The sequence below is a fragment of the Peromyscus maniculatus genome, chromosome 13 (genome assembly GCF_049852395.1).
Source record: "Peromyscus maniculatus bairdii isolate BWxNUB_F1_BW_parent chromosome 13, HU_Pman_BW_mat_3.1, whole genome shotgun sequence".
In the NCBI taxonomy this organism is placed as follows: Eukaryota; Metazoa; Chordata; class Mammalia; order Rodentia; family Cricetidae; genus Peromyscus; species Peromyscus maniculatus.
In genome coordinates, this window is record NC_134864.1 from 64,871,896 (window position 1) to 64,898,348 (window position 26,453).

Here is a 26,453-nt window from a genome sequence, read left to right on the forward strand (position 1 = left end):
TCCCAGCTTCATGCTGAAGCTAACTGCCCCCTGTCTACCCCTGCTCCACATGCCATGTCTTCTCCCAGTCACAGTCAGAAACTCAAGCACCAACCAGTCCACTTAATTGCCTTGCACTGAGGTGTGCATGTTCTAGTCTCTGTCTGTTCTAGCAATGGAATAAAAATGAAAGGAAGGCGCATAGCTTATGGAAATTAGTGCCTTGGCTTTAACCTACTATGGCCATTGTCCACTGTTGATGTATGTGACAACATATACACATGACAAACATATATATATATATATATATATATATATATGTTGATATAAGGAACTAAATGAAGAGATGAGTAAATGAATCCCATCTTGTAGGCACCTATATTATAAGGAAAATGTTTAGTAACTGCTTAATTTAGATGTTTTACATCAAGTTCATAAGTAAAATACAAGAATTCTGTTGAAAAGCAGAATCTTGCCAGAGATGTTCAGATGAAGTTTCTTTAATGAATTATTTTTGCAAAATAGCATGCATAATAACAGCAAGCCACAGAAAGTGGGAGTGTTATGGAAACATACATTCAAGAATAAGTTTCCAGGCCTATAAGGAAGGTAAAAATAAGAACCAACTTTGGGAAGACTGAAATAATTTTCTTTCCATATGCTTTGTTCTGTCTTTATTTCTGACCGTGACAAGAGTATATATACATATATTTTTTTTTGGTAAGAGCAAGGCACCAGGCTAGCAGCGCATGAAAATGTCTGGAGCAACAGGCAAACAGTACTCTAGGAAATCTGATAACTCAACTATCAAAACTCCAAGTCCAAGATGGTGCTACAGAGTCCACATTGTCATTGAAATGGTTGAGTTTAAACATTACACGTTTTTACTCAATTTTGTTTTTAAGTCATAGCTTATTCTAAATCTTCAAAGTACTAGAAAGAGGCAATCAGGACTTAGTTATGCTGTAACTTCTGTTCTCTGATTTATATAAAAATTAGTAGTGAAAAAAGTCACGATCAGAATGCTTTCCAATACCACCATTATCATTGGGGAGATAGTTCATCAACTAGCTATCTTTTTTGTTTTGTTTTTCGAGACAGGGTTTCTCTGTGTAGTTTTGGTGCCTGTCCTAGATCTCGCTCTGTAGACCAGGCTGGTCTTGAACTCACAGAGATCTGCCTGGCTCTGCCTCCCAAGTGCAGGATTAAAGCCACTGCCCGGCTCCTGGCTATCATTTTTATTTTCTTTATCCCCAGTAACTCATTTTGTGAATAAAACATTTAGTGTGGGGACCAAATGAAGTCCTGAGTGGATATGTATTATTGATGTCGGCACAACCATTTCAAAAACCAAATTCTTGGACCATATGAGTGGCAAAGCCTTCCTGGGTTAGAGGGACAGCAAGACAAATGCTGATAGTGTGTACAGAAAATTTCCACCACATCTTTCTCCCATGGACATGTATGGCCTGAAGACTGCTTCCCAACAGAAACTGTTACTACTGAGATTAGCTAAGCCTGCCTCCTTGTTCAGCTGTGCACCGCAAACCCTGCCTCCTTATTTGTGGGTAATAACGCTGTTTGCAATAATCCCACCCCGTTAAAACTCTGTATGGTAAACATGCTGAGCACCCAGGTGCTGTGGTTTCTCCATCAGAGAGCCCAGACCACCTGACTCCAGCTTTTCTGTGTCCCTGTGTTTGTCCTTCATTCTGTCACCACCCTCGTTAGACCAATCCCTGAAGCTACACCGAACAAGGCAATTCAGACTTGCAAAAGAGACTGTTTAGTGAAGCGCTCGCTGAGCAAGCGTGAAAACCCAAATTCTGATCCCAGTACCCACATAAACAGTGGGGTGTGGCAGCGCACATCTGTAATCCCAGCACCAGGCATGCAGAGAGGCCCACTCTGGAGACTTATGGCTCAGCAGCCTAAATGGACCCAGGAACTCCGGGTTCGGTGAAAGACTGTCTCACAGAATAAGGTGGAGAGCCATGGGAGGGAGACACTATTGACACTAACTTCCAGCCTCCAAACTCACATGAGTATGTCCACACACTGAATGAAACAAGGCATTTGGTAAGTGTTAGTAAATAAATGGATTGCTGCAAAGAGAATGCAGAAACTACTATCAAAAGCAGCCAACGATTGCTTGTCTGTTTGTCTCAGAGTTCAACGTCTCGGGGGAACTGAACAGTCTCCATAGACCCATGCTTGGAAATTCATTTAAAGTTTTTAAAATTACGGTTTTCTTTATTTTGTTTGTTGACGCAGGAGGGTCCAGGCATGCAAGGTATACGTGTGCCAGGTAAAGGACAGCTTGCAGGAGCTGGATCTCTCCATCTGTCACGTAGACCCTAGGGACAAAACCCAGGATGTCAGGCTTGTCTACACAGATCTTTACCTGATGATCTCAGCTTCAGCCCAGAGATTCACATTTTTGGCAGCAGAAGATAACATAATATTTTAGATGAACTACATTTTCTTAGATTTTGATCCGTGTTCCAGGTGCGACCCTGGCTCTGTTCTCCATTTCCTTTACACCAGTGTTCCACGATTCCTAGGGCCTGGCTGTGTATCATTTCCACCCATGCACTTAGGGCCCTAGAGCTAATCCACAGATATTTGTCGATCATTTATCAGTAGGTTAAGATATTAGATTGGCCTGTGAGGGCGTCGTTTATGTAAAATCAGTGTCTTCTGTTTGTTTAAACTTTAAATGAATTTCCAATTTACTTAACTATGGTGTCTTCCTCTCCTGCTCTACGAGTCTTTATTTTTTCTGCTAAACCTTTCCCCCAGCTTTACACAACTGTGTTATATAGGCTCTCTCCCCAGGTGTCCTGGCACTTCCCCAGTCCTCCATGAAATGTTAAACAGTCATTACCCTGCAGAGAAGTCAACCACGTCACCAAGGACTCTGCAAAGTAAGTCTTGCCCCTTATAGGGTTGGATGTGACTCTAAAAGGAGTCTGTTGTCTCTCTGGTTTTCTTTCTAGAGCTTTCTATCTTCAGGCTTACCTCTCAGTCACAATGATGGCGTCAAGACTGGATGCCCTGATTGGTTGTCCAATCAGGGGTTCAAAGTAGAGGTCATCTTTAAAAAGTATGTATAGACTGAAGCTTAGGCGTTCCTCACAACGAAACCTAAAATGAATTGATATCATGGCCACCACTCCAGAAAAGTTCTAGTCTCACATCCCAGACTTCATAGAACTCACCTTGAAAATTTGAATTAAGTGCAATCAGGATGTAAGAAGGACCTACACCTAAGAAGAAACCCCACCCGGCAGTGATGGTGCAAGCCTTTAATCCCAGCCCTCAGGAGGCAGAACCAGGCAGATCTCTGTGAGTTCGAGGCCAGCCTGGGCTACCAAGTGAGTTCCAGGGAAGGAAGGCACAAAGCTACACAGAGAAACCCTGTCTCGAAAAACCAAAAAAAAAAAAAAAAAAAAAAAAGAAGAAATCCCATCATCTAGAAGTGAGAAACTCGGGGTTTCACCTGTGCTAGTGAGTAAACAAGAAGCCCGGCACAATGCGCCCTCCGAGCCAGAGTTCACACGATGCAGGGCACAGCAAAGGTGACTGCGACTTTTTCCCAGGTTGGCTTTATTTCGAGGTGTTCTCAGGGGAAACCCGACCTTGAGTTTAGTGCAGGTACCATTTATGAGAGCTAATTGCCTGCCACCGGATAGCACTCCTGCCCCTGGTTATCTCCAAGGCAAAGAGCAGCACTGTTCGGAGTTCCCATCTAAGGCATTAAGTGGGCGTGAGTAGAGCCAGCTAGCAGTTCGGTGATGCCGGGGCTGTGAGGAAGGACAACAGAGTCACTCACTGTAGGTCTCACTCTTGGCTCTCTGCCCCAAGCACAGTGTTGAAGTTCCAATCTGGAGATCCTGCCCTTTGCAGAAAGATCAGTTGCTGGATGATTTAATTGGGTTTCCCCCTGTTAATCCCTGTATGTAACCCATTGTTACAGCTATTAAGTGGCATCCGGTGGAAATTTCTGGAAACGGTATAGAAAAGGCCTCAAATCTAAACACCGGGAACTCGGCCTGCCCTGATGATGTCAGTTTCTGTTTTAGTTTAAATATTTTTAGTGGAAAGCCGAGCAAAGCCAGACTTCTTGTTTACAATGGGGCAGTATTGAGCGCAGGCAAGAGGACAATGTACTTACAGTAGAGTTACCACTGTGTGGTTCGTTATGTCCAGGTTTCACGTTACAGCTCGTTAACTGGATGTTTCTGACAGGGCCAGACATGACAAGCTTCTCCACCCTGAGGGGACCGGCAGGCCAGGAGCCATCCTTTAGGGAGCCTGAACAACACATAGCTCTTCACTGTATTACTGCTGATCTCACAATCCCCGGTTTTGTTAGTCTACCTTTACATAATTAGCAGTACTTGGAATTTTCTATCCTATGCATCATTGGGAAAGTGAATGCAGGGGCCAGGTCTTTATTATAAGTGAATTAGAGTTTCATGGAACAAAACAACCGAGTTTACCGGTTCTAGACCTTTCCTAAACAAAGAGCTTAAGAAACAGCAACCTATTTGGAAGGGGCAGCCAGAGCACTTGTCTGAACAAGGGGCTTTGCTGCGTGAATCCACCCTCTTTAGTTAGATGACTTGAAAGGTCATCTTTATAGTGGGTGCTATGAAGACAGAGGAGGCTCGAGCCGTCTAAGGAGTCACCGCCCTCTGTAAATCTGACGTCCCTGAGCACCCAAGGCATAGAGGTTTGGTTTTGTTTGGTTTTATTTGTTTGTTTGTTTTAACCTAAATTAACCAATGCCTAACTCCCAAGCATGCATTAGAACAGAGGCACTGTCCGGGTGTCCAGCTTCAAGAATGCCAAGAGTAAACTCCCACAGCCATTTGGCATGGCTAGTCCTGTTTCCTTCCCCTCTTCTCCCCTCTTACACTGTCCCCGGTGAACAGGATACCAGTACATTGCCTTTAGCCATACAGCGAGTTGTTAGGGTCCAGCCTGTCACTCTGTAAAGCCTGTGATACCACAAGGGCAAAACATTACGTGATCACAAGTGAGAAACTGCCGAAGAATAATCCCATCTCCTTCAGTGTGAAAGGAATTTAGGAACAAGTGAAAATGAACGCCAGCCTCCGTTGTCACTCTAGGGAATTAATCGCTTCCCACGGGGAAATAGTGCCCCCTGGTGCACAGATAGCGTTCTCGTCTTCCTAGAGGGCCAAGGAAAGCGGACTTTTACATCTTGGCCAACATCAAACTTACATATGGATATGATAGAGCAACCGTCCTTCAAACTGTTCTTTTCTATTACACATTCTTCTCTCACTGGGTGTGAGACCACTCCCCACCGATGATCTTGCATGACTCCAAGACTTTGTAGTCTCCACAAGATCAATAAGGACACAATCTGTGGCAGCTGGTCATGGATGATCTGACTCTACGCAATAAAATAGTTCTGGGAAAATAAGACCTGCTCTTGAGGTTTCCTGGTTTCTGGGGCTGAATCCATTATTTTCACACACTGCGGAGCTACCTACCTTGGTTCCACCAAACCTTCTTCTGGAAATGTCCAATTTAGTCTGGTTTCTCTTAGTTTCAGACTAGCTATTATTGACCAGGTCTAAACAAAGGAGACAGAGTACCGTACTCTACTTTCTAATGGTGGATTTGCCACAATTTGGATGTTAGTTCCTTTGGGCAATTTCTGTGTGTAGCAAGGCTTTCCAAGTTGTGATGCTCATGTTAAGTCTTCTGGGGAAGGTCTGGTACAGTCCTTGCTCTGCACGACAAAGATGCAAGTCTGGAAGCTTTGTGATAGAATCACAGTCACTATCAGGTAAGTCTGTGGTGGGTTGCCTCATTCTTCATGAGAAGACCAAATTGATTAGAGCAGAGATGTTTCCGTTCCCATCTTCCCAAATGCTCAGTGTTCAGTCGTCTTTCAAAGGGACAATGTTTGGCTTAGTTCCTTCGCCTTCCTTCTTGACATCTCCTCACCTCTTGAAAGATTCCCATGAGATACCAGAGAGATACACAAGTTATCAGAGCTGCGTTAGAATGGGCAAGAGACATTAGCAGCTACACCAACAGATGCATGTTATTTGGCCAGCTTGTGTACACCTGCACTGTATCTGCAGCAGGGCATGGGTTACATACGTGTTTCAATTCTGTTAACCCAATGTAATTCAGGGCTTTCTTTAGAGGCCCAGATTCCAGCTGCCTGTGGAAAGGTGCTCCATGGGCCCCACTGTGGGCTGTATCGCCAGGCCTTTCAGTTTCCAGTTATTGATTTCACTGAATGATCAGACCACAGGGTGCCAGTGCTGAACCTGAGAGGAATTCTACCAAAATGCTTTCAGCTCCATCACGCTTGGTCTCCTTTGTTCCCAGCAAGACTAGAGTTCCCCGATTCCTTCCTCACCTTCTTTTCCACAATGACGTGGTACAGAAATGTTCATGCTCAGTGTGCCTATGACCATGGCAACAGCCCCAAAGAATCCAGACAATTAAAGAAGCAATCATTTGGAATCGCTTGGGTGGAAGACACTTGAGTTCCTTTCAGGACCTCAAATGTCTTATGAGGTACCCATTAGAGAAACCTCTTTATCCAACTAGATACAGCTCCACAACAACAGGGCTCCTATCTCGGGAACTGGAACTGTTTACATATCAATCCCATTTGCCCTCCCGTCAACAAGTCACTCTTGCTCAAGGGACAAATTGAACAACTTTTCTCAGAATCCCAGCACCAGCTACATTTGTTGAGGATGCTCCCATAATGCCCTGTATTCAGGATCTTTTCCTCACAGTGCAGAACGGGCCCCATCTGACTGATTTTTTTAGAGACAAAGTCTCAAGGAGCACAAGGTGGCCTCAACCCTCTATGGAGCTGAGGGTGATCTTGAACTCTTTTTTTTTTTTTTTTTTTTTTTTTGGTTTTTCGAGACAGGGTTTCTCTGTGTAGCCTTGCGCCTTTCCTGGATCTCACTGTGAAGACCAGGTTGGCCTCAGACTCACAGAGATCCGCCTGCCTCTGCCTCTGCCTCCCGAGTGCTGGGATCAAAGGCGTGCACCGCCACCGCCCGGTGATCTTGAACTCTTGAACTCCTTGCCCCTGCGAGACCTGGGATTACGGGCATGCACCACCACACCATATCTGGCTAAGGATGCCAATTTCAGACCTGCCTCAGCACCATCCTTGGGAAGACTGAACCTAGCACTTTCCCTTTGCCCAAACAGAGTTCTGCTTATGGACTGCGAGCTCTGTCCTGTGCAAACAGGAGCTCCTGAATCCAGTTCTTCTATTCTTCTCTTTGTTGATGATAAACTTCTCCTGGCATTTGCTCACTGCAGTTCCTTTTAGCAATCATTCTGAGTTGTTGGGCATTTTTCTTGTTTGTTTGATTGTTGTTTTCTTTTCAACATAATACTTTTATTGATTCTTTGGGATTTTCACATCGTACACTCTGATCACACTCACTTTCCCAGTCCTTCTATGTTCACCCCGTCCCCTCCCTTGTGACCTCCTCAGGCACACACGCGCGCACACGTGTGCACACACACACAGAGGTCCAGTTTGTGTTATCTATAAGCTCACTGATGGTGCATGGTCAAACTCTCAGTGGCCTGCTCCTTAGGTAAAACTGAGACCTTCCCTTCCCTCACCCCTGCCAGAAGCCACCAATTGTGGGGAGCTACACTTCAGCATCCTTATCACATTTTTAAAGAGTTCTCTTTGATCGCTTCCTGTTCAGGCTGTTACCCTGGGGGGAAGCATTTCGGGCTGGGGGTGGTGAGTTGGGGTTGTCACAGAAGCCTTCCTTGTCCCTTTGTCTCAACTGTGTGTCTGCAGTCGTTGATGTAACTGCAGAAGTAGCTGCCTTGTTCTTTGTTGTTGTTCGTTGAGACAGAGTTTCTCTGTGTAGTCCTGTCTGTCCTGGAACTCACTATGTAGACCAGCCTGGTGTGAACTCAGAACTCTGCCTGCCTCTGCTCCCAAGTGCTGGTATAAAAGGTGTGCACCACCTCATGCCACCACAATGGGCTGGGTATTTATGATTAGTACTGTTGTCCCCAGAGCCTGTGTTAGCTTCTGATACTTGATATTTTATCTGCCGGTTCAACCCAAGTCTGTTGTATTCTGATGAGCATGACGTGGGAACTCAGTAAAAATTTCACACTGAACTGAACAGATTTTAACAAGGCTACAGCTTTAGCACCTAAGAGAACCTCTGGGAACTTCTGCCATTGGATGTGATGAACTAACAGGGATTTGAATTTGAATTCCAGACCATCTTATAATATGAATATGGGTCATACATAGAATAAAAAGTGTATGCTTTACATGGAATTCAAATTGAATGGGGGGTCTTGTATAATTCATTTTCCTTGCTAACCCTGGCAACCATTCTGGTATAGATTGATCCTCTCATCTTGAACGGTAGAAACAATACAACGGAAGCTGGCCTTCAGACATTGGCTAATAGGCAGTGCAAGGATGTGACTGATCCCTAAGACAAGAACAGAGGAGGCAGCCATAACCTCACGGCATGGCAGCTTCTCAGAGTTGAGGTGGCACATATGAGTTTGGGGACATGTAGTTGGCTGGAATTTACAGAGCAGAATACCATAAAAGGGACTGTGACCCTTCGGTTGAGTGCTGATTGGCATGGATGGGGAGCAAACACGGCCATGGCAGGTGAAACAATTTTGAACCTTGCACAGGCAAGGCCTGGAAGGCAGGGATTGTCAAATTGAAAAAAGCTCAAGATCCAATCAGGTGCTTCCCGTAAGAAATCCACCTAAAATATAAATAACTAGGTTAAGTGAGCAGTTTGGGGAAATGAGGCATCAGGCTCATGCTAATCACAGGAAGCTACAGTTCCTGTAAATATAGATTAAATAAAAACAACGGTAAAGTGGGCTGTGAGGGAATGACCACCATTTCATAATGACCGAGAGAAAGGCACAGGGTGGGCTGGGGATGCAGCTCAGTGCAGTGTGTGCAGTGTGTGCAGCAGGTGCAGCATGTGCAGTGTGTGCAGTGTGTGCAGTGTGTGCAGCGTGTGCGTGTGCAGCGTGTGCAGCGTGGGAAATGTAGTGTGTGCAGTGTGTGCAGCATGTGCAGTGTGTGCAGTGTGTGCACTGTGCCCTCACGTCGATCTCAAACAGCTCCTCAACTGACCCCCCCCAACAAACCTGAGTGTTTTTACAGTTGATAGAAGAATTCGGAAATATGTAAAGTAAAGTGACAAGTCCAGATTTATAGCTGGAACTTTCAATAGTCATATGATATCAGATGAGTAAATAGGAGGAAAACCAAGCAAAGCGTATACGAATGTGCAGAGACCTGCCAACCAGCTCAACCTGACTGCAATTGGCCAAACTCTCTATCCTTCAAGAAGCAGGAAAACAGTAGTCCTAAGTATTCGACAAAGGTGGACCATGCTTTGTGTCATAGAACAAGACTCAATAAGCTTATTAAGATGATTTTTTTAAAAAAATCACCTAACTACAACAGTAATGCTGAAAATATGGAAAATCTCTAGAAAGGAAAACCACACACCCTAAAAAACCACAAAACAGAACAATAGCAACAGCAAAGTCCTACAAACCCCATAACTTAAAGGAGTCACAAACAAACAGTAAGCATTCTCCCTCCCTCCCTCCCTCCCTCCCTCCCTCCCTCCCTCCCTCCCTCCCTCCCTCCCTCTTTCCCTTTCTTGTTTTGTTTTTGAGACAGGGTTTCTTTGTGTAACTCTGACTGTCCTGGAACTCTCTCTGTAGATCAGGCTGGCCTTGAACTCAGAGATCTGCCTGCTTCTACCTCCTGAGTGCTGGGATTAAAGGTGTGTGCCACCACTGCCTGGCTCAGTTTTCTTTTTCTGTTATGTGGGTTCTGGGGATTGAACTCAGGTCATCAAGTTTGGTTGGAAACACCTTTACCTGCTCAGCCACCTCACCAGTTCCTTACAGATATTTAAAAAGAAATAGTATAATTTTATGCCTATAATATCTTAGGTAAATGGATAAATCATTTGAGAGATATATGTTATCAACGTTCACTTGAGAAAGAGCAAACAGATAACTTCAACAGTGACAACCAAGCAGGGTTTAGTTCAGAAATGCATGAATAGTTTTAACACTTGAAAACCAATTTAATTCATTATAGTAACAAACTAAGAAAAAAATGCTATCTTAGGTACTTTTCTGTTGCTGTGATTAAAATCATGACCAAGACAACTTATAAAAGAAAGCATTTAGTATGGTTTATGGCTTCAGAGGAGTAGAGTCCATGGTGGTGGAGAGAAGGAACCGCTGAGAGCTCACATCTTGATCCATAGCCATGAAGTAGAAAGAAAGACACTGGGAGTCACAGTCTTTTGAAACCTCAAGATCCAGTGACACACCTCCTCCAACAAGGATACATCTCCTGATCTTTCCCAAATAGTTTCACCAACTAGAGACCAAGCATTCAAATATATGGGGGCCATTCTCTTTTTATTTTTTATTTTTTATGTGCATTGGTGTTTTGCCTGCATATATATCTGTGTGAATGTGCTGGATACCCTGAAAATGGAGTTACAGACAGTTGTGAGCTTAGGCTTGTCTCAACTAGCTCCTATAACAAATTAACCCATTTATATTAATCTACCTTCTATCATGTGGCATTACTCTTCTTCCATCTTGCATCTCCTGTTTCTTCTCCATGTTCCCTGGCATCTCGCTGGCATAATCTGAGCACTTAGATTCCTCTTCCTTTTCCTCTCTCTATCTGAAAATCCCACTTATCTGCTTAGCTATTGGCCATCCAGCTCTTTATTAAACCAATCAGAAGGCACCTTAGGCAGAGATATATCTTTACAGGTGTACAGAAGTATTCTGCAACAGAACACCTGCTCTATTCCAGGCACAGGTGAACACTGAGACGTGAAGAAAAATCATGTTCAGTCTTGATACTCTAAATATCCATCTTTGGGAAGGATCAACATATAAACACACACATGAAATATAAAGTGACTAGGGAGAGTTTAACTGGCCAGACAAGTTTTGGAAAAGAACCTGCAATTCAAAAATATCTTTTCCGCTCTTCAAATTTCTGCCTCAGCAGTGACAGTCCTCATGTGGACAATACAAATGATACTACAGAGCCAGATACCTTGCCAAATGTTTTGGAATTCTTTGTGTCTGTCATCGTGGTGTGTTGGGACATTTTAAATGCATGCATATGTCTAAGGATGCTGATGGGTTGTGTCCTGGTTTTTGTTGTTTTGCCAGCTTGACACAAGCTAAAATCATCTGGGAGAAGGGAACAGCAATTGAGAAATCACTCCCAACCGAATGGCCTGTAGGCAAGCCTGTGAGGCAAATTCTTGATGAATGATTGGTGTGGGAAGAAGACCCAGCTCACTGTGGTTGGTGTCATTCCTGGGCAGGCGGTCTGAGCTGTACAAGAAAGCAAGCTGAGAAAGCCATGGAAAGCAAGCCAGGAAGCTGCATTACTCATGGCTTCTTCTTCAGTCCCTGCCCCCAGGTTCTTGCCTTGAGTTCCTGCTCTTAGTTCCTTTCATGATGGGCTGTGATGTGGACTGTGAGCTAAAACAAATCCTTTCCTCCCCAAGTTGCTTTTGGTCATGGTGTTCCATCACTGCAACAGAAACCCTGACTAGGATGGGTAGACTCTATTTGTAACGAATGGACGACTGTGAGTGTTTTGAGTATGGGCCACAACAAGGTAGTGTCATGAGGATTAGGTAGACCGTGCAGATGAAGCTCTTAGCACCATGCCTGACAGAGCTCCAGCCAAGTGAGCCTTGTTGTGTGGAAGAGTCTGATTGTACATTGAGATGCTTGGACAGTAGAGGGAGCACAATCATTAGGAACCAGACTTGAGAAACCTTAGCTCAGCATTCTCAACCTGTGGGCTGTGACCCCTTTGGGGGTGTCAAATGGCCCTTTCATAGGGGTAACCTAAGACCATTGGAAAACACAGACATTTACATTACGGTTCATAAGAGTAGCAAAATTATAGTTATGAAGTAGCAATGAAATAATTTTATGGTTGGGGGTCGTCTCAACATGAGGAACTGCATTAAAGGGTTGCAGCATTAGGAAGGTTGAGAACCACTGTCTTAGATTTTCTTTTCTTTCTTTCTTTCTTTCTTTCTTTCTTTCTTTCTTTCTTTCTTTCTTTCTTTCTTTCTTTCTTTCTTTCTTTCTTTCTCTCTCTCTCTCTCTCTCTCTCTCTCTCTCTCTCTTTCTTTCTTTTCTTTCTTTTTTGTTTTTTCAAGTCAGGGTTTCTCTGTGTTGCCATGGCTGTCCCAGAACTTGCTCTGTAGACTAGGCTGGCCTGGAACTCATAGAGGTCTGCCTACCTTTGCCTCCCAAGTGCTGGGATTAAAGGTGTATACCTCCACCACTCAACTTTTATTAAGCCCTTTTTTTTTTTTTTTTTTTTTTAAGAAGACTTGTTCTGATTCTGATGAAGCTGGAGTGACCTGAATACAGATGATCTGGGAAGACCTACATCAGGCTGTCTTGTCCCAATAACATTCACAGTACCATTCACCTGGTCCTGGCACATGCTACTGAGGAGTGGGATATGGTTTTATGTATGTGTATAGTCTGTGTGTCCATCATCCCAGTTCAACTCAAGAAACATAACAGAGGAAGCTTGGAGAAGGGCGATAAGGTCTACCACAAGATGAAAACCAATACATGCTTATATTATTTATACAAGAAATGGCAGGAGATGGAGCTGATTTAATTCTCTTTCTAGCAATAACAGTGATACCTCCCTCTTCCTCTATCTATCTATCTATCTATCCATCTCTCTTTCCATAGATATATTCTCTATATCTCTCCTCCAAAATAAGTAGCTGTCCTTGGTAGAACAGAAAAGTTCAGTCGGGTGAATGGATGTGGCTCCATTCTGCTCCTTGTTTTACCGCGTGACCTGCTGCCCCGGGCCTCTCCTTTTGCATCCACTTACCATCTATATAATAAGGGAGAAGAGAGAGGAGGAGGATCAACCTCTGACCTCCAGAGTTCCCTGTAACTTTGACAAATTATTCTTTTACCAACAGCTATTATTGACATTCCTCCTACCTAATTACCTACACTAGCTCTCTGATCTTGCCACACATTTGATATAGAATCTATATTACCCTTTCTATGGAGAGGAGTTTGGCACTCAGAGAGTTCAGGTGAGTGACACTACCAGCAATAGGCACCGCAGGGCCAGAATCTGCAGAGCTGTGATGCACCAACATGGGGGTGCTCAGCCATTTTTAAAAAGTGTTAAGGTGTCTCAAGAACCCTTTGAGAAGAGCTGGTGGAGTCACATGGGGAAAGAGAAGACACCCTGTTTTCTGCAGCAGACACTCAGCAGTTAAATGTAACAATGAGGAGACAAAAACCAATGTGACTGACACTCCAAGGCAGGAAGTAAAAGTGTCAGGTAACTGGTCCCTACCCTTGCTGTCCAGGATGGGAGCCACTAGCCACCAGGGGCGTTTAGACACATGAAAGAATGTAGTCCCAACTGAGAACTCCGGGACTCTAGGTATTCAGCGTGAAGGAGCACCGAGGAGCTTACATACAAATTTAAGTTTTTACATTGATTGTACCCAGGAATGTTAATATTTTGTGGTGATTTGTGCTATTGAAGCTAATTCATCCTATTTTTCCTATTTAAATGTGGATGAGCCCCAGGAAATGGCTCAGTGTTGGTAAAGCACTTATGTTCAAGTACTTGAATATAATTCAAAGACTTAAATTAGGATCTCCAGAACCCATGTGAAGCTGGATGGGACAGTGCAGGAAAATCTCCAGCAGCTTTCAGGCTGCCTTGTCTGGCTGACTCAGTGGTCACAGGAATTCCTGTCTCCAACAGAGTTAGCAGGCAAAGACTAACACTGGACGCCGTTCTCTGACTTTCACTTGAGATCTGTAGTGTGCCAGCACGCACACAGTGCCCTGCACACACACACACACACACACACACACACACACACACACACACACACACACACACACACACACACACCCTGGAAGTGAGAGGGAGGGAGGAAGAGAGAGACTGAGAATAAGAACATGAGGGGGATCTGGGATCTGAAAATCCAGGGAGTGCATTGTTTCTCTCAGACAGCGGTGGTTTGGAAAGAATAATAGAAATTCAAGGTAGGGAAAAGTACTGTGGGTCTGGGGCATTGTAAGTCTTCACAAAGGCTGGGATTTCACTGTGCGGGGCGGCTGGGGAGCAGACGCAGTGAGGGACATGGGTAGTGGCCAATCTGCTCCCAGGAGGGAGAAAAGTTTCCTGGGTAGGTTGGGGCCAAACTAAACTGAACTTGGGTGTCAAGAATATGGCCCTGTGGGTATGTAAGCAGAGAACGACTCATAGAAGACACCGGAGTTCTCTAGCAGCTCTTGGATCTCCCGAAACAGGACTTTATTCATGTGGGAACGGAGCCACACAAACTTCTAGAAACCTCCGTGTGGCTAAGCAGCCGCGACCGGGCCCTCCTGAGCTGTAAACACATACAGTTGGCCACAGTGTTGGTCGACACGTGGTGGGGAGTGGGTGACACCCGTGATATTTTGTCACCCGGGAGAGAAGGATCCAGGTGGCGCGCCTGTGGGATGGTCTTGGTGTGATGCAGGCGTCATGCCTCGGTTAGTGTACCCTAGACACGTGTATCCAGGCGGGGCATTGCTCTCTTGCAGTTCACGGGTTTATTTCGCTGAACCTTGTAGACCTGGTTAAGGTATTAATAGCGAAGGTGCTGAGATGGAGAGCCCAGGGGCCACACCCTTGCTTCACTTGGCTCACCTGCCGGTCGGTCCTCAGTGTCTCCAGACAGAAAGTGAGCGTTAGAGCCAAATGGAACGGAGGCTGCAGACCCAGCTCTGCGATTCTAGAACGGGCCGGCGTCACAGAGAAATAAAGACGGAGGCGCACACCACAGTAACCAGGACAAGGTTACTCAGAGTAGGAGGAAGCCGGTCAGAGAGGGCAGACCCTGGGAACCTTCGCAGGAGTTGGCCCAGACCTCTGAGGGAGGCTGTCCTCCGGCAGGAGAGCAGACCTGAGGGAGGTTGGTGTGCCGGTCCTTGTTGTCCAGCCCTCCCGTCCCATCCCAGGGCTGGCTCACCAGAAAAAAAGTACAGGCATCCCAGGCCCTTAGCTGGGGCGGGTGCAGAGGGTCTCCTCTTGTCCGGGGAAGACTGAAAAAACAAAAACAAAAAACGAGTGTGTAGCCCTCACTGGAAGTCTTCTGGTGCTCTGGGGCCGTTTGCACTTGGGAGCCTGGCTTCTGGGCATGGTGGCCGGGCTCCGCCGGGGGCTTCAGCCTGACTCGGCAAAGCGTTTCTAGAACAGAGTGGGTGGGAGCCGACTGAAGTCCCAGAACCGCGAACACTGACGCACAGGAAAGCCTCGAGTGGGTGGAGAAATGCAAATCCCCCAGTGGCATGGCCTCAGCCGCTGCGGACCCTGACGGCCGATTCTGACTTCGGACTTGAGCGGGACCAGCACCCGGACCCAGGGCGAGCCAGGTAAGAGCTCGCACCGCCCGCCCGCGTGTGGCCTCTGGGCGGGCGGAAGGGCTTCTCCGGGCAGCGGGTACGGGGCTGCTTGTTTGACCATGCCTGGGGAAGGGAGGGTGCCTATAAAAAGAAGGGTCTTTCTTCTTACCCTCAAATCACCCAGCAAAGCCGTCTTCCACGGAGCTGAAGTTCTGGCGCGGGTCTTCCTGGAGGAGTGGGGATCACCTCCCCGAAGCGGAGCGGTGGGGTCGGGATCGGGGCTGGGGCTGCGGCGGGAGGTGTGTCCGCGGGGGCCCGGGGAGAGAGCCCTCTTCAGTCTGTGGAATCGGGATGTCTGACCCGAGATGGGCATAACTGGGTCTCAGAGAAACAGCACCCAGCTACGGCAGCGGGACACTGTGGCCCTTGAGAAGTCTGAGTGATGCTGCAGGGTGGGTCGTCCCCTCTGCAAAGGGGTCAGCATCCACGCGGCTGCCTCCCGGGGGTGGACCCCCAAGCCGGGAGGGAGCTGCCAGGCACCCAGGTTTCAGTTGGAAAGTACCTGTCCTGAGGCAGGAGAGTAAGCCCTCAGAGAGTGAAAACAGAGACACCCCCGCTGGAGGTCTGAAAACAAAACCACAACAAACCCCAAAAAACACAACCCAAAACAAACAAACAAAACCCCAAAACCCTTTACTTAATTTCTTAAGGTTTCACTGAATGTTTTAATGTTTATTAACATTTATTTCATGTTTTAGAAAAGTAATTTTTAAAGTAAATTATCAAATCCTCTCGTACCCCATTACCCTCCGAATCTTCTGATCTCCCCAGAGTATTCCCTCTCAACTTTGTGTGTTGTTTTGTGTTTGTTTTAAACCCACCGGGTTCACTTGGTGCTGCCTGTGTATGCGTGGGTGAGGGTGTAAGACTGTCTAATGGAGCACAGGGACCGCACCCCTTCCTCAGCAACCATCCCTTAGCTCCTCAGCCAGGGAGGAGGCTTCCCGGCAAGCTCAAGCCAGCAAGGTCTGCGGGCTTTCATCACCAAGGGCCGCCCGGAGAGCGGGGTCTCTGCACCCTGTTTCAGCCTTGGTTTCAAAGAGTGGCTTTGCCGAGTGATGTAACCGTAAGATAGATTTTCAGTTAGAAAACAGACTCGCCTTCGAACCACAGAAAGGATCTAGCAACAGAAACAATGGAAGTGGCCATGCCGTCTCCAGCCCCACCTCCCCGCCCCCACTTGGGTACCGCTAAACCAAGGCTTTGTTGTTCCCAGATCTGGGAGGTCTGTCAGAGTTGCACACTGTGGGCAGTGGTCACATCCCCTCTTTTGGTCCTCACTTGTTTGTAAAGCCAGAGATGCTTCCTGTCTTGTCGACTCCTGGCTCCATTTATGAAACAGTCACAGAATACCTACAAGGACCAGTTGTGAGTGCTCATGAACAGAAAGTCATAGGCAAGATCAAGATGGCTTCTCTCCCTAACTACTTTCTCCTGAGCGAGCGAAACACCACTTTTTTTTGGGGGGGGGTGTTACACTTTAGAGCATTTAGCAGGAGCTCAAGGAAAGGATGTTTTAAAATGTTCCCCCTGAAATCTGAAGACTGTATGTATATATTCAATTTTTTTCTACAAGCAAAAGGAAGCATGCTGTGCCTCCAAAATGTGTTGAAATATTGTGATTCACAGTGTGAAAGTTTTCCCTCTGACTTAACATTACTGATCAAGAATTCTGCATTCCAAAAGAGCCAAATACAGTAACTCCAGGAGGATTATGTCACAAAGATAGTTCTAAGCTAGGAAGTACATTACCGCCTCCTTGCTGGCCAGAGTGCAGATATATAGATTATATGAGTGGAACACACACTTCTGTGTGTGTTTACGTTGTGTAAATGGGATGGCTTACTCTACTTTAACTTGAGGCCTTAACCATTGTCAGATGCAAGGTAGACTTTGTACGTAAAAAAGCTTTGCCCAGCCATAAATCACACGAGAAAAACAAAAATGTTTATTGGTTTAGAGCTATTTTGCTCAGATATGAGTAGAACCCAGCAGAAGCACAGGCGTGCAGTTCCTCAGGGAGCTGCCACAGAAGTGGCCAGCCCCAGAAGTTGGCTGGAGAGTGCAGACACACATGAGATAGAGAAAACCAGCCTTACACTTTCACATGAGGAAGCTTTGGGAAGGAAGGCAAGGATACGCCCTGGAGGTACAGTCAGTGTGGGGGACTTGTTTACCTTCGGCGTGCTCACTCACAGGGATGGCTAGGGAGGCGGATTGCTGACAACAGACCTCTGTGATGGAGTCTGTGTGGATAGTCGGGGTAGGGCCTGGGGTGTTTGGGAGGAGGGGTGGGACTTCCTGGAGCAGCGGCCTCGGAGGTCATGGTAGGGCAAGGAAGGATGTGGTTTGGGGGGCAGATGAAGTCAGTCCTGCATTAGGGACACCTTTTAAGAAAACACTCAAGGGGAATTGCTGAACATTGGGCTTTAACTGTATTTTCTCCTTCCTTTCTTCTTTGAGAAACTACAAAAGATGATTTTCCCCCTCCAATGAACTAATACCTAACTCTGTCTGAGGCAAAAAAAAAAAAAAAAAAAAAAAAAGCCGGCCTTACGGCTCCCCATGAACAGTTTTAAAACTCTCACTTCACCCCCTCTTCTACAGCATGTCTCAGTGGAATCAAGTCCAACAGTTAGAAATCAAGTTTTTGGAGCAAGTTGATCAGTTCTATGATGACAACTTTCCCATGGAAATCCGACATCTGCTGGCCCAGTGGATTGAGCATCAAGACTGGTAGGCTAAGATGGATAGACGCTCTGTGTCCTAACCACATACGTGTACTCTATGGTCTGTTTTTGACTCAGTAGATGCATTCATTTCGGTCAAGGTTTTGAAAATCCTTCTCAAAGGCGAGTTTCGTTTTGTCCACTATAGATGAAAACTTATGGATTTAATGCATTGTCTTTAAGTACCTCTCATCCCAATGGCCTCAGTTACTGGTTCTACAGCTGTGAAGAGACGCCAGAACCAAGACAGCTCTTATAAAAGAATTTAATTGGGGGACTTGATTACAGTTTCAGAGGTGTAGCCCATATTATCATGGCAGGGGGCATGGTGGCTGGTATACATGGCACTGGAGTCGTAGCTGAGAGCTACATCTTGGTCTGCAAGCAGAGAGAGAAAGAGACAGAGAGACAGAGAGAGAGGAGAGAGGGGAGAGACAGGAGAGACGCTGGGCCTGGCTTGGGCTTTTGAAAAAACCACCCCCAGTGACACATTTCCACCAACAAGGCCACAGCTCCTAATCCTTTCAAATAATGCTACTCCCTGGTGACTAAGCGTTCACATCTATGAGCCCATGGGAGCCAATTTTATTCAAACGACTGTACCAATGTTTTAGGCATAAAATGTCCCACAGAAACAAGCCCACTAAACATGTCAGTTCTGTTGTCAGAGACTCCATGCCAGCAAATATTCTTTTTAGAAATCCCTTTCCACTTTCAATGGGAAACATTCACCTCCTTCAAACACACATTTTATTTTCAGCAAGCTCCTTTCCTGCCCCTGGCTGCCTCTAATTTATTAGAATCGTAGGAAGATGAAGGAAACAGCATGCTCTGTGTTTACCATACCAAACTTTGTGCATGAGAATTAATTCAAAAACAGCTGTTTCTATATGAGTATGGGACTGTCCAGTTAATAAACATTTTGCAAAGCTCTGTTTCCCCTATATAATTAAAAATTTCTTTTTGCTTCAGTCATCTTTTCTATTGTGTCAAAATATAAACCACAGAACGAAGGGTTTTAACCACTTTTAACTGTACAGTTTAGTAATAGTTACTGTATTTGCATTGTTTGGGACTTATCACCCCATCTGCAGCACGTAGATCTCTCAGTCTGCAATTCTGGCTCATTAAACAGTAACCTTGGTCCTCAAAACTCAGTTCCAATCTGTTCTCTCTCTCTCTCTCTCTCTCTCTCTCTCTCTCTCTCTCTCTCTCTCTCTCTCTCTCTCTCTCTCTCTCCTCTGTCTCTCTGTCTCTCTCTCCCCTCTGTCTGTCTCTCTGTCTCTCTTTCTCTCTTGTCTACAGATTTGAGCATGGGAGTACTGTGCATGAGGGAATCACATATGTTTTCCTCTGTGGCTGACTTATTTCACTGGATATAACATTCTTCAGATTCATTCTTGTTTGCATGTACCAGAGTTTTCTTCTGATTTGAAGCTGAATAGTATTGCACTGTGTGGATACACTACCTATGATCAGAACCCTGGACTTACTGATGGACATTTTGGTTATTCTACCTTTAAATTGCCATTGTCAATAAAGTTGCTAGGAGCAGCCCGATGCGAACTCCTGGTCTCATCCTGACTGTTTGCATCTAGACCTAAATACCGAGCTGTTGGGTCATTTGGCAATTGTGTGTATTATAACTAACTGTTAAACTTTTCACACTGTAAACCACCACTTTCCATTCCATTCAGCAGTATATAAAGGCTTCAATTTCTTGCTGTTTTTGCCAAGATTTGTTTTCTGATTTTGTTTTGATTTTTTTTAATTAATAGGCATTCCAATGGGGATGAAGTGGTATCGTATTGTAGTTTTAATTGATAAAACTCTAATGATTAGTGATGTTGAAGTTTTTCATGTGTTCAACTTTTAAAACACTTAGAATGCTTATCACTGTGTAATCAATCTGACATTTTAAAATGTATATGGTAGAGAAATAAATATTTTATTAACTGTTACTTATTGGTGAGTAACACCTTGGACATTTTTATTTATTTTAGGGAGGTGGCCTCTAACAATGAAACTATGGCAACAATTCTTCTTCAAAACTTATTAATACAATTGGATGAACAGTTAGGTCGTGTTTCCAAAGAGAAAAACCTGCTATTGATCCACAATCTAAAGAGAATTAGAAAAGTACTTCAGGTAAGAATGTATTCTACCTTTAAAAAAATGGATGTGCAAGTCTTAAATTTGGGAGAAAATTTGAATATGTACTCTTAAATTACTTTCCAAGCAGATTTAAAGGTAAAATTTTTGTTTCTTCATCATTTAAATTTTTTCTGCTTTTTTTAAAATTATATTTACTTTCAAAAAATTTAGTCTAAGATTCTATGGAAGTGAGAAGAGTGTGTGTGTGTGTGTGTGTGTGTGTGTGTGTGTGTGTGTGTGTGTGACTCATCTGGCTTATTTCTTGGTTATCACCAAGTTTAATATCATGGAAACATTTAAAAGAGCAGCTATTCATGGCTGCCCTATGACCATCCCATGCCTTCTTCTCTTGTATAACAACGAGAGTTAGGATTCTCATCTGTATATGTAAAGCATCATGTATGATGTAGTTGACTAAATAATGTCGATACATTGTTATTAGCTTAAAGCCTGAGTTAACTGAGTACGATTCTAAGGATTTTTTTTTTTTTTTGAGCTGAGGACCGAACCCAGGGCCTTGTGCTTGCTCAGCAAGCGCTCTACCACTGAGCTAAATCCCCAAACCCCGATTCTAAAGATTTTAACAAACATCATTCATCTACCATTACAATGGAAGGGTTTCATCGTGCAGAAGTCTGTGTTTCTCGGTTCCCTCCCCATCTTCACACCGAGGGCCTGAAATCAGTGGCCATTTCCTCCTGAAGTTTGCCTTTTCTTTACGGTCTCACAGTTTGAAACACAAAGTTTGTGGCTTTTTAAAGGACCGATTCTTTAGCAGCAGGCACTTAAAGCCCCTATTTCATGCTGTGATAGATTTATCATTCATCACTAAATAATATTTCAATGTACTTATTTCATTCATTCTAAATGAAATTACTGTTAGGAATCACACGTGGGTTTTCCAAGGGTCTAAGTTTTCATTTCTTCTGAGTCATTACCCAAAACCATGATTTCTAATGTTGCTATTCTGGGACTTGCTGTTTTTTCTCATTCAGCTTCCTTTCTTTCTTCCTCAGATAGAATGATGTACATTCACAATAAAAATGGAAACAATACAAAAAATACAAAGAAAGCTAGAAACAATCCAAAACCTAATTCTTGGAAATGAGCTTGCTAATATTTGATGAGCATCCGTCCGACACTTATCTATGCATGTGTATTTGCAGATAGCTCAGTAGAGTAGATTGAAAGTTCCACCTGCATGACCTCACTCCTGTCTCCACACATCACGTGCATGCACAGATGGGGAGAGAGAGAGTTACCCCCCCCACACACACACACCACAAACTCCCCCTGTCCCTCCCTTCCCTTCATCTTTATCAATGTGTAATTTCTTTGGTATTTTGAGACAAGTTTTCTCTGTGTAGCCTTGGCTGTCCTGGAACTCGCTCTGTAGACCAGGTTGATCTAGAACCCAGAGATCTGCCTGCCTCTGCCTCTCGAGTGCTGGGATTAAAGGTGTGTGCCACCACTGCCCAGCTCTGAAAATAAGTTTTTATTTGTATTTATGGAATATTACAAATTGTGTATCAAATAAATGTTTCCTCATGACCAGAAAGATTTTTTTCCAAAGAGAGTCTACTCAAGTTAACAAAACTATGAAAAGCATAAAATGGTGGAATATATGTACTACTTCAAGCTAAATTTTGACTTTGACTTAAAGATATTAAATGTGAAGAAACTGTTAGCCACCTGTCACCCCATCTCCGTGTTTATTAGCTGCACTTTCCCATTCTGCTGTCAAACTGCAACCTATATTCCTTAATTTTATATTTAATTGGATTCAGTGCACATGAGAACTTTTTACTACTGGTTCTTCATAAGATTTAAACATTTTAATTTATTAATTGTTTAGATTTTAACAAGTAGTTTTTTTCAAGAAGGTCTAAATGATAATCTATAATATTTGAGAACTTTTATGCCTAAGACTATCTGTACTTTAATCATAATTCTTTACTTATCCACTGTGTCTGATATGTGTATGTTCGTGGGTCAGGGTGCCATGTCATGTGTGTGGCAGTCAGAGGACAGCTTTCAGGAACTGATTCTTTCCTTCTGCCAATCAGGTTTCAGGAACTAACTGGAGGTGGGTAAGCATGGCTGTCAGTGCCATTAACTCTCATCAGGCCGGGTCTGCGCTTTAAGGGACGCTGTGGCTGGGTACAGAAACCTTAGGTTGCTTTCTGTAGACATTGCTTTGTAGATGCTGAGGAAATGCTACATTGATCACATGTTTGCTTATGGTTAACATGGCCATGATGCTACTTTACGACGATGAAGCTAGTATAAGCTCTGACCCCTCAAAAATATGCGGGGTGCAATGACAGGATAGTCTCACAGACGCACACCCCCTGTGCACCAGCACCCCTGGTAGGGCAGGTTCATGGAGAAGAGCATGCGTTCTCACAAACTTACGCAGTAAGCTGTCCTTCCCTGTGTACTGGTTCCCTGAGCTGGTTACAGTTGTTTCTGGGCCATCTAGAAAAGGCATGGATTTGAAGGTACAAAGCTTGTTGGCTCAGTCTGAGTACTCAAATGATATCATGCAGTTTGGCGTCTGTCCACTCTCTCTGATACAAAACACCGTGGATGGCTCTCTGGAGCTTTGTTGATATTTTATTTCTCTGAAAACTCATCTATTTCCCTCTTAAGTCGGCTGTGTCCCCAACCGGAGGACGATGTAGAATGGGTTTTCACCAGTCTCTTCCATTTTGTTGGAGTTTTACCTTGTATGTTCGCACCCCTAAAGAATATAGAGCAGGTTTGTGGCCTATTGAATCTCACATAAATGAGATTACACTGTATTTAGACTTCAACAATGTTTCATAGTTCCCAAGACTCATCAGCACCAACCTTGGTTGCAATAGTCTCTCCATTTTTATTACTACACTGTATTCCTATAGTTGGATATATAAAAATTTGTCCACTTTATAGTTGGTAGACACCTGATATATTTACCATGTTCCTTTTCTACTTCAAATATCATTGTCCTGAACATCTGGTATGTGTCCCTTGATACCTTGTAGGAAATTCTCTATAGTACATGTCTAGTGGCAGAACTTCTGAGCTGTGGAGTTTGTATGTCTTTAACTGTGCTGAATGTTGGTGGTATATATCAGCTTATCTTTGTGCTTTTTCTAGCTCCATTCATATGTTTTCTTTTTAATTTTCCTTTTTCATGAATGCATTTAAATTTGTATTTTAACATATACTTTCAATTTGTAATACTTTCATTGTGTATAAATAATCCATAATCCCATCCTTGATCCTTGACTCTTTCTCCTAGATAAACTTTAAAATGACCCCCCTACACACAAACACTGTAGAATAAAGCATAAACACACCTACCAAAATTTAGAGGGATTATAGAATAGTGGAAGTGACAATAGGCAAGATGATTTCCATATGTTCTGAATAAGAGCTCTCAGATACAATAAAACAAAAAGTTCACAGTAAACACAAGACAAATTAAAATACATGGCACCAGAGAAAACAATATGATTATATACAAAAAAAAAAAGAAAAGCAAAACCAGATAACCTACAAAGAAACGAGACTGGGTGCTAAGTTGAAAGCTGTCAGAAGTGAAAAGTTAAAGCAGTTTCTTTCAAAACTAAGATACAAAGTCCACCAGCTTAAGACTCTACCTAAGTTCTTACCAGATTGAAGTGTTCCATGGAAGATTATTTGTTCATCACTGTTTAATGAGTACCTGGCCACACTGTAAGTACTAGGAATTCAATTAGGGGATGTCATGATCTTGCAGTTTAAAGAGTTCGCACTTCCTGTGTTTTGGTTTTTAAATTTAGATGAAATTTTATGGGTAGTTGTGGGATGGGGGCCGCAGGCACGAGTATCTGCCCTGATGCTAGAACCTCTTTTTCTTGTCAATCAGAAAGTTCTGTTCAGAGTTTGGTGCTAGTTCTGTGGTTAGTAATCCCACCACCTGCACAGTGCTTTTCACAGGCCTTGGTGGGAGGCTGAAACTCAGTGGGTGAGGTGATACCAGAAAGTGTAACCTTTAACATACCTGGCCTACACTCTGCTTCACCATGGCCTCTGGGTTGGAGGGCACCTGAGTGTGCTTGGGTAAAAATGTCCTCTTAATTCTGTTAATGTGAGCAAGTGAGTAAGGGACGCACTTGGCAATGCCAGGAAGAAACAACAACAACAACAAAACCAAATTGAGAATTATTGCTTAACAAACTAAGCCCCTCTGAACTCGTCAGATCTTATCCCCAACCCACTGCTTTCTCAGTTCACTCCTCTTCCTTCCCCTTTGCACAACACACACACACACACACACACACACACACACACACACACACACACACACACACACACGGAGGGAGAGAGAGAGAGTCAAGAGACAGCCACAGTCTAAGCCCTGAAAGGAAAGTGCAGCCGCTTTGTGAAAATCTAAAAGCAGAAGGGTCACACAAAGCATAAACCTCCGAGTAGAAGGTCCTGAACTCCCTTTTCATTCTGCTGCTGAACAGTTCTGTCCGTTTGTCCATCAGTCCACAGAGCTGTGTTACTTCCTCAACCTGAGAAACCCTTCCTCGAGATCTGTCATCCAGACAACTGTCTGGTACCCACCTCACAACACTCACATTTTCAAAGGCTCAGAGACCTGTGTGTTCTTAATTAGTTGTCGGGACTTTATGGCCCGATTTGAAACATGGGACAGGTGGATGGTGTGCAGTTGAACTCCTTGTTTTGGGCACATCACACCAAACTGGAATCTGACACACCAGTCATGGATGTTTCTGAACAGTTCAACTTCCACTCATGGATTGCTTTGTGTGCATTCCTCCAGCCCTTTATCCTCTCTAAGGCTGTTTAGATAGCTCTCTAAGAAATTAAACCTTGGGCTGTAGCGGTGGCCCAGTGGTTAGGAACACTTGCTGCTTTTGCCAAGGACCCAGGTTCAGTCTCAGCACTTACATGATGGCTGACAATTATTCATGCCTCTAATTCTGGATATCGAATCCTGCCTTCTGACTTATGAGGGCACCAGGTGTGCACACAGGGTACATACATACAGGCAAAACACACACACACACACACACACACACACACACACACACACACACGAAATAAAAATAAATAAATCTAAAAAAAATCAAATTTTAGTGATTTATTACTTGAATGAATAACAATCTCTCCTTTCCCTGGACTCTGAATGTTAATGAAATTGATGTGAGAGTTGAGGGCATCTCCATGGCATAGGCACTTTGTGTATACTGTAGAACATGAGTATATTTCTTTGTTTGCTTGTAAGTGGACTCGTGTATGTGGTGATGTGTGTTGTGTGCGCTTATTCCTCTGATGTGGAGCCTCTCACTGACCCTGATGCCCACCTTTTCACCTGCAATGGCTGCCCAGCAAGCTTGTGGGACTCCCCTGTCACCACCCTGCCCATAGTGTGGGGGTTACAGGCACATACACCATGCCCATGTTTATGTCGGTGCTGAGGATTTGAACCCAGATCCCTGATGCTGGCACAGCAAGCACCCCTAACCACTGAGCCAGCTCCACAGCCTCGTGAGTCTTGAATTATCTTTAGTCATCTATTACTATAATCATTTGATCGACTGCTTTGTCAAGAGTAACCGATTCCCTCACCAGCTGCTCTGTGATCCCCCAAGTACAGGGCACAGTGAAGTTTAAATTGGTATAGGTAGCTGTAATGGCTAACACTGACTGTCAGCTTGACAAGATCTATGATCATCTAAGAGACGGACTTCTGGGCATGTTGGTGTAGTTGGAAGTTCTTCTGTGTCCCAGCCTGCCGGCATTTGGCACAAATCTCTCCCATTCGTGTCCCCCAAGTAAACACACAGAGGCTTATATTAATTATAACTGCTTGGCCATTAGCTCAGGCTCATTACTAACTAGCTCTTACACTTAAATCAACCCATAATTCTTACCTATGTTTAGCCACGTGGCTTGGTACCTTTTCTCAGTTCTGCCTTCACTTCTTGCCTCCTCTGTGTCTGGCTGGCGACT

At 44.3% G+C, this 26,453-nt stretch overlaps 1 protein-coding gene across 2 annotated transcripts in view; it reads left to right on the forward strand.

Moving 5' to 3' along the window:
- The first annotated feature begins 14,906 nt into the window (after positions 1 to 14,906).
- Stat4 (signal transducer and activator of transcription 4) overlaps positions 14,907 to 26,453 on the forward strand; it is a 95,307-nt gene continuing 83,760 nt past the window's right edge. For both annotated transcript variants that reach the window (XM_015993708.3, XM_042260400.2), the window contains exons 1-3: positions 14,907 to 15,528; positions 18,166 to 18,294; positions 20,291 to 20,435. In XM_015993708.3, coding sequence (XP_015849194.1) covers positions 18,167 to 18,294; positions 20,291 to 20,435 — 273 coding nt within the window. In that variant the 5' untranslated portion in view covers positions 14,907 to 15,528; position 18,166. The remainder of the gene's footprint in view (positions 15,529 to 18,165; positions 18,295 to 20,290; positions 20,436 to 26,453) is intronic.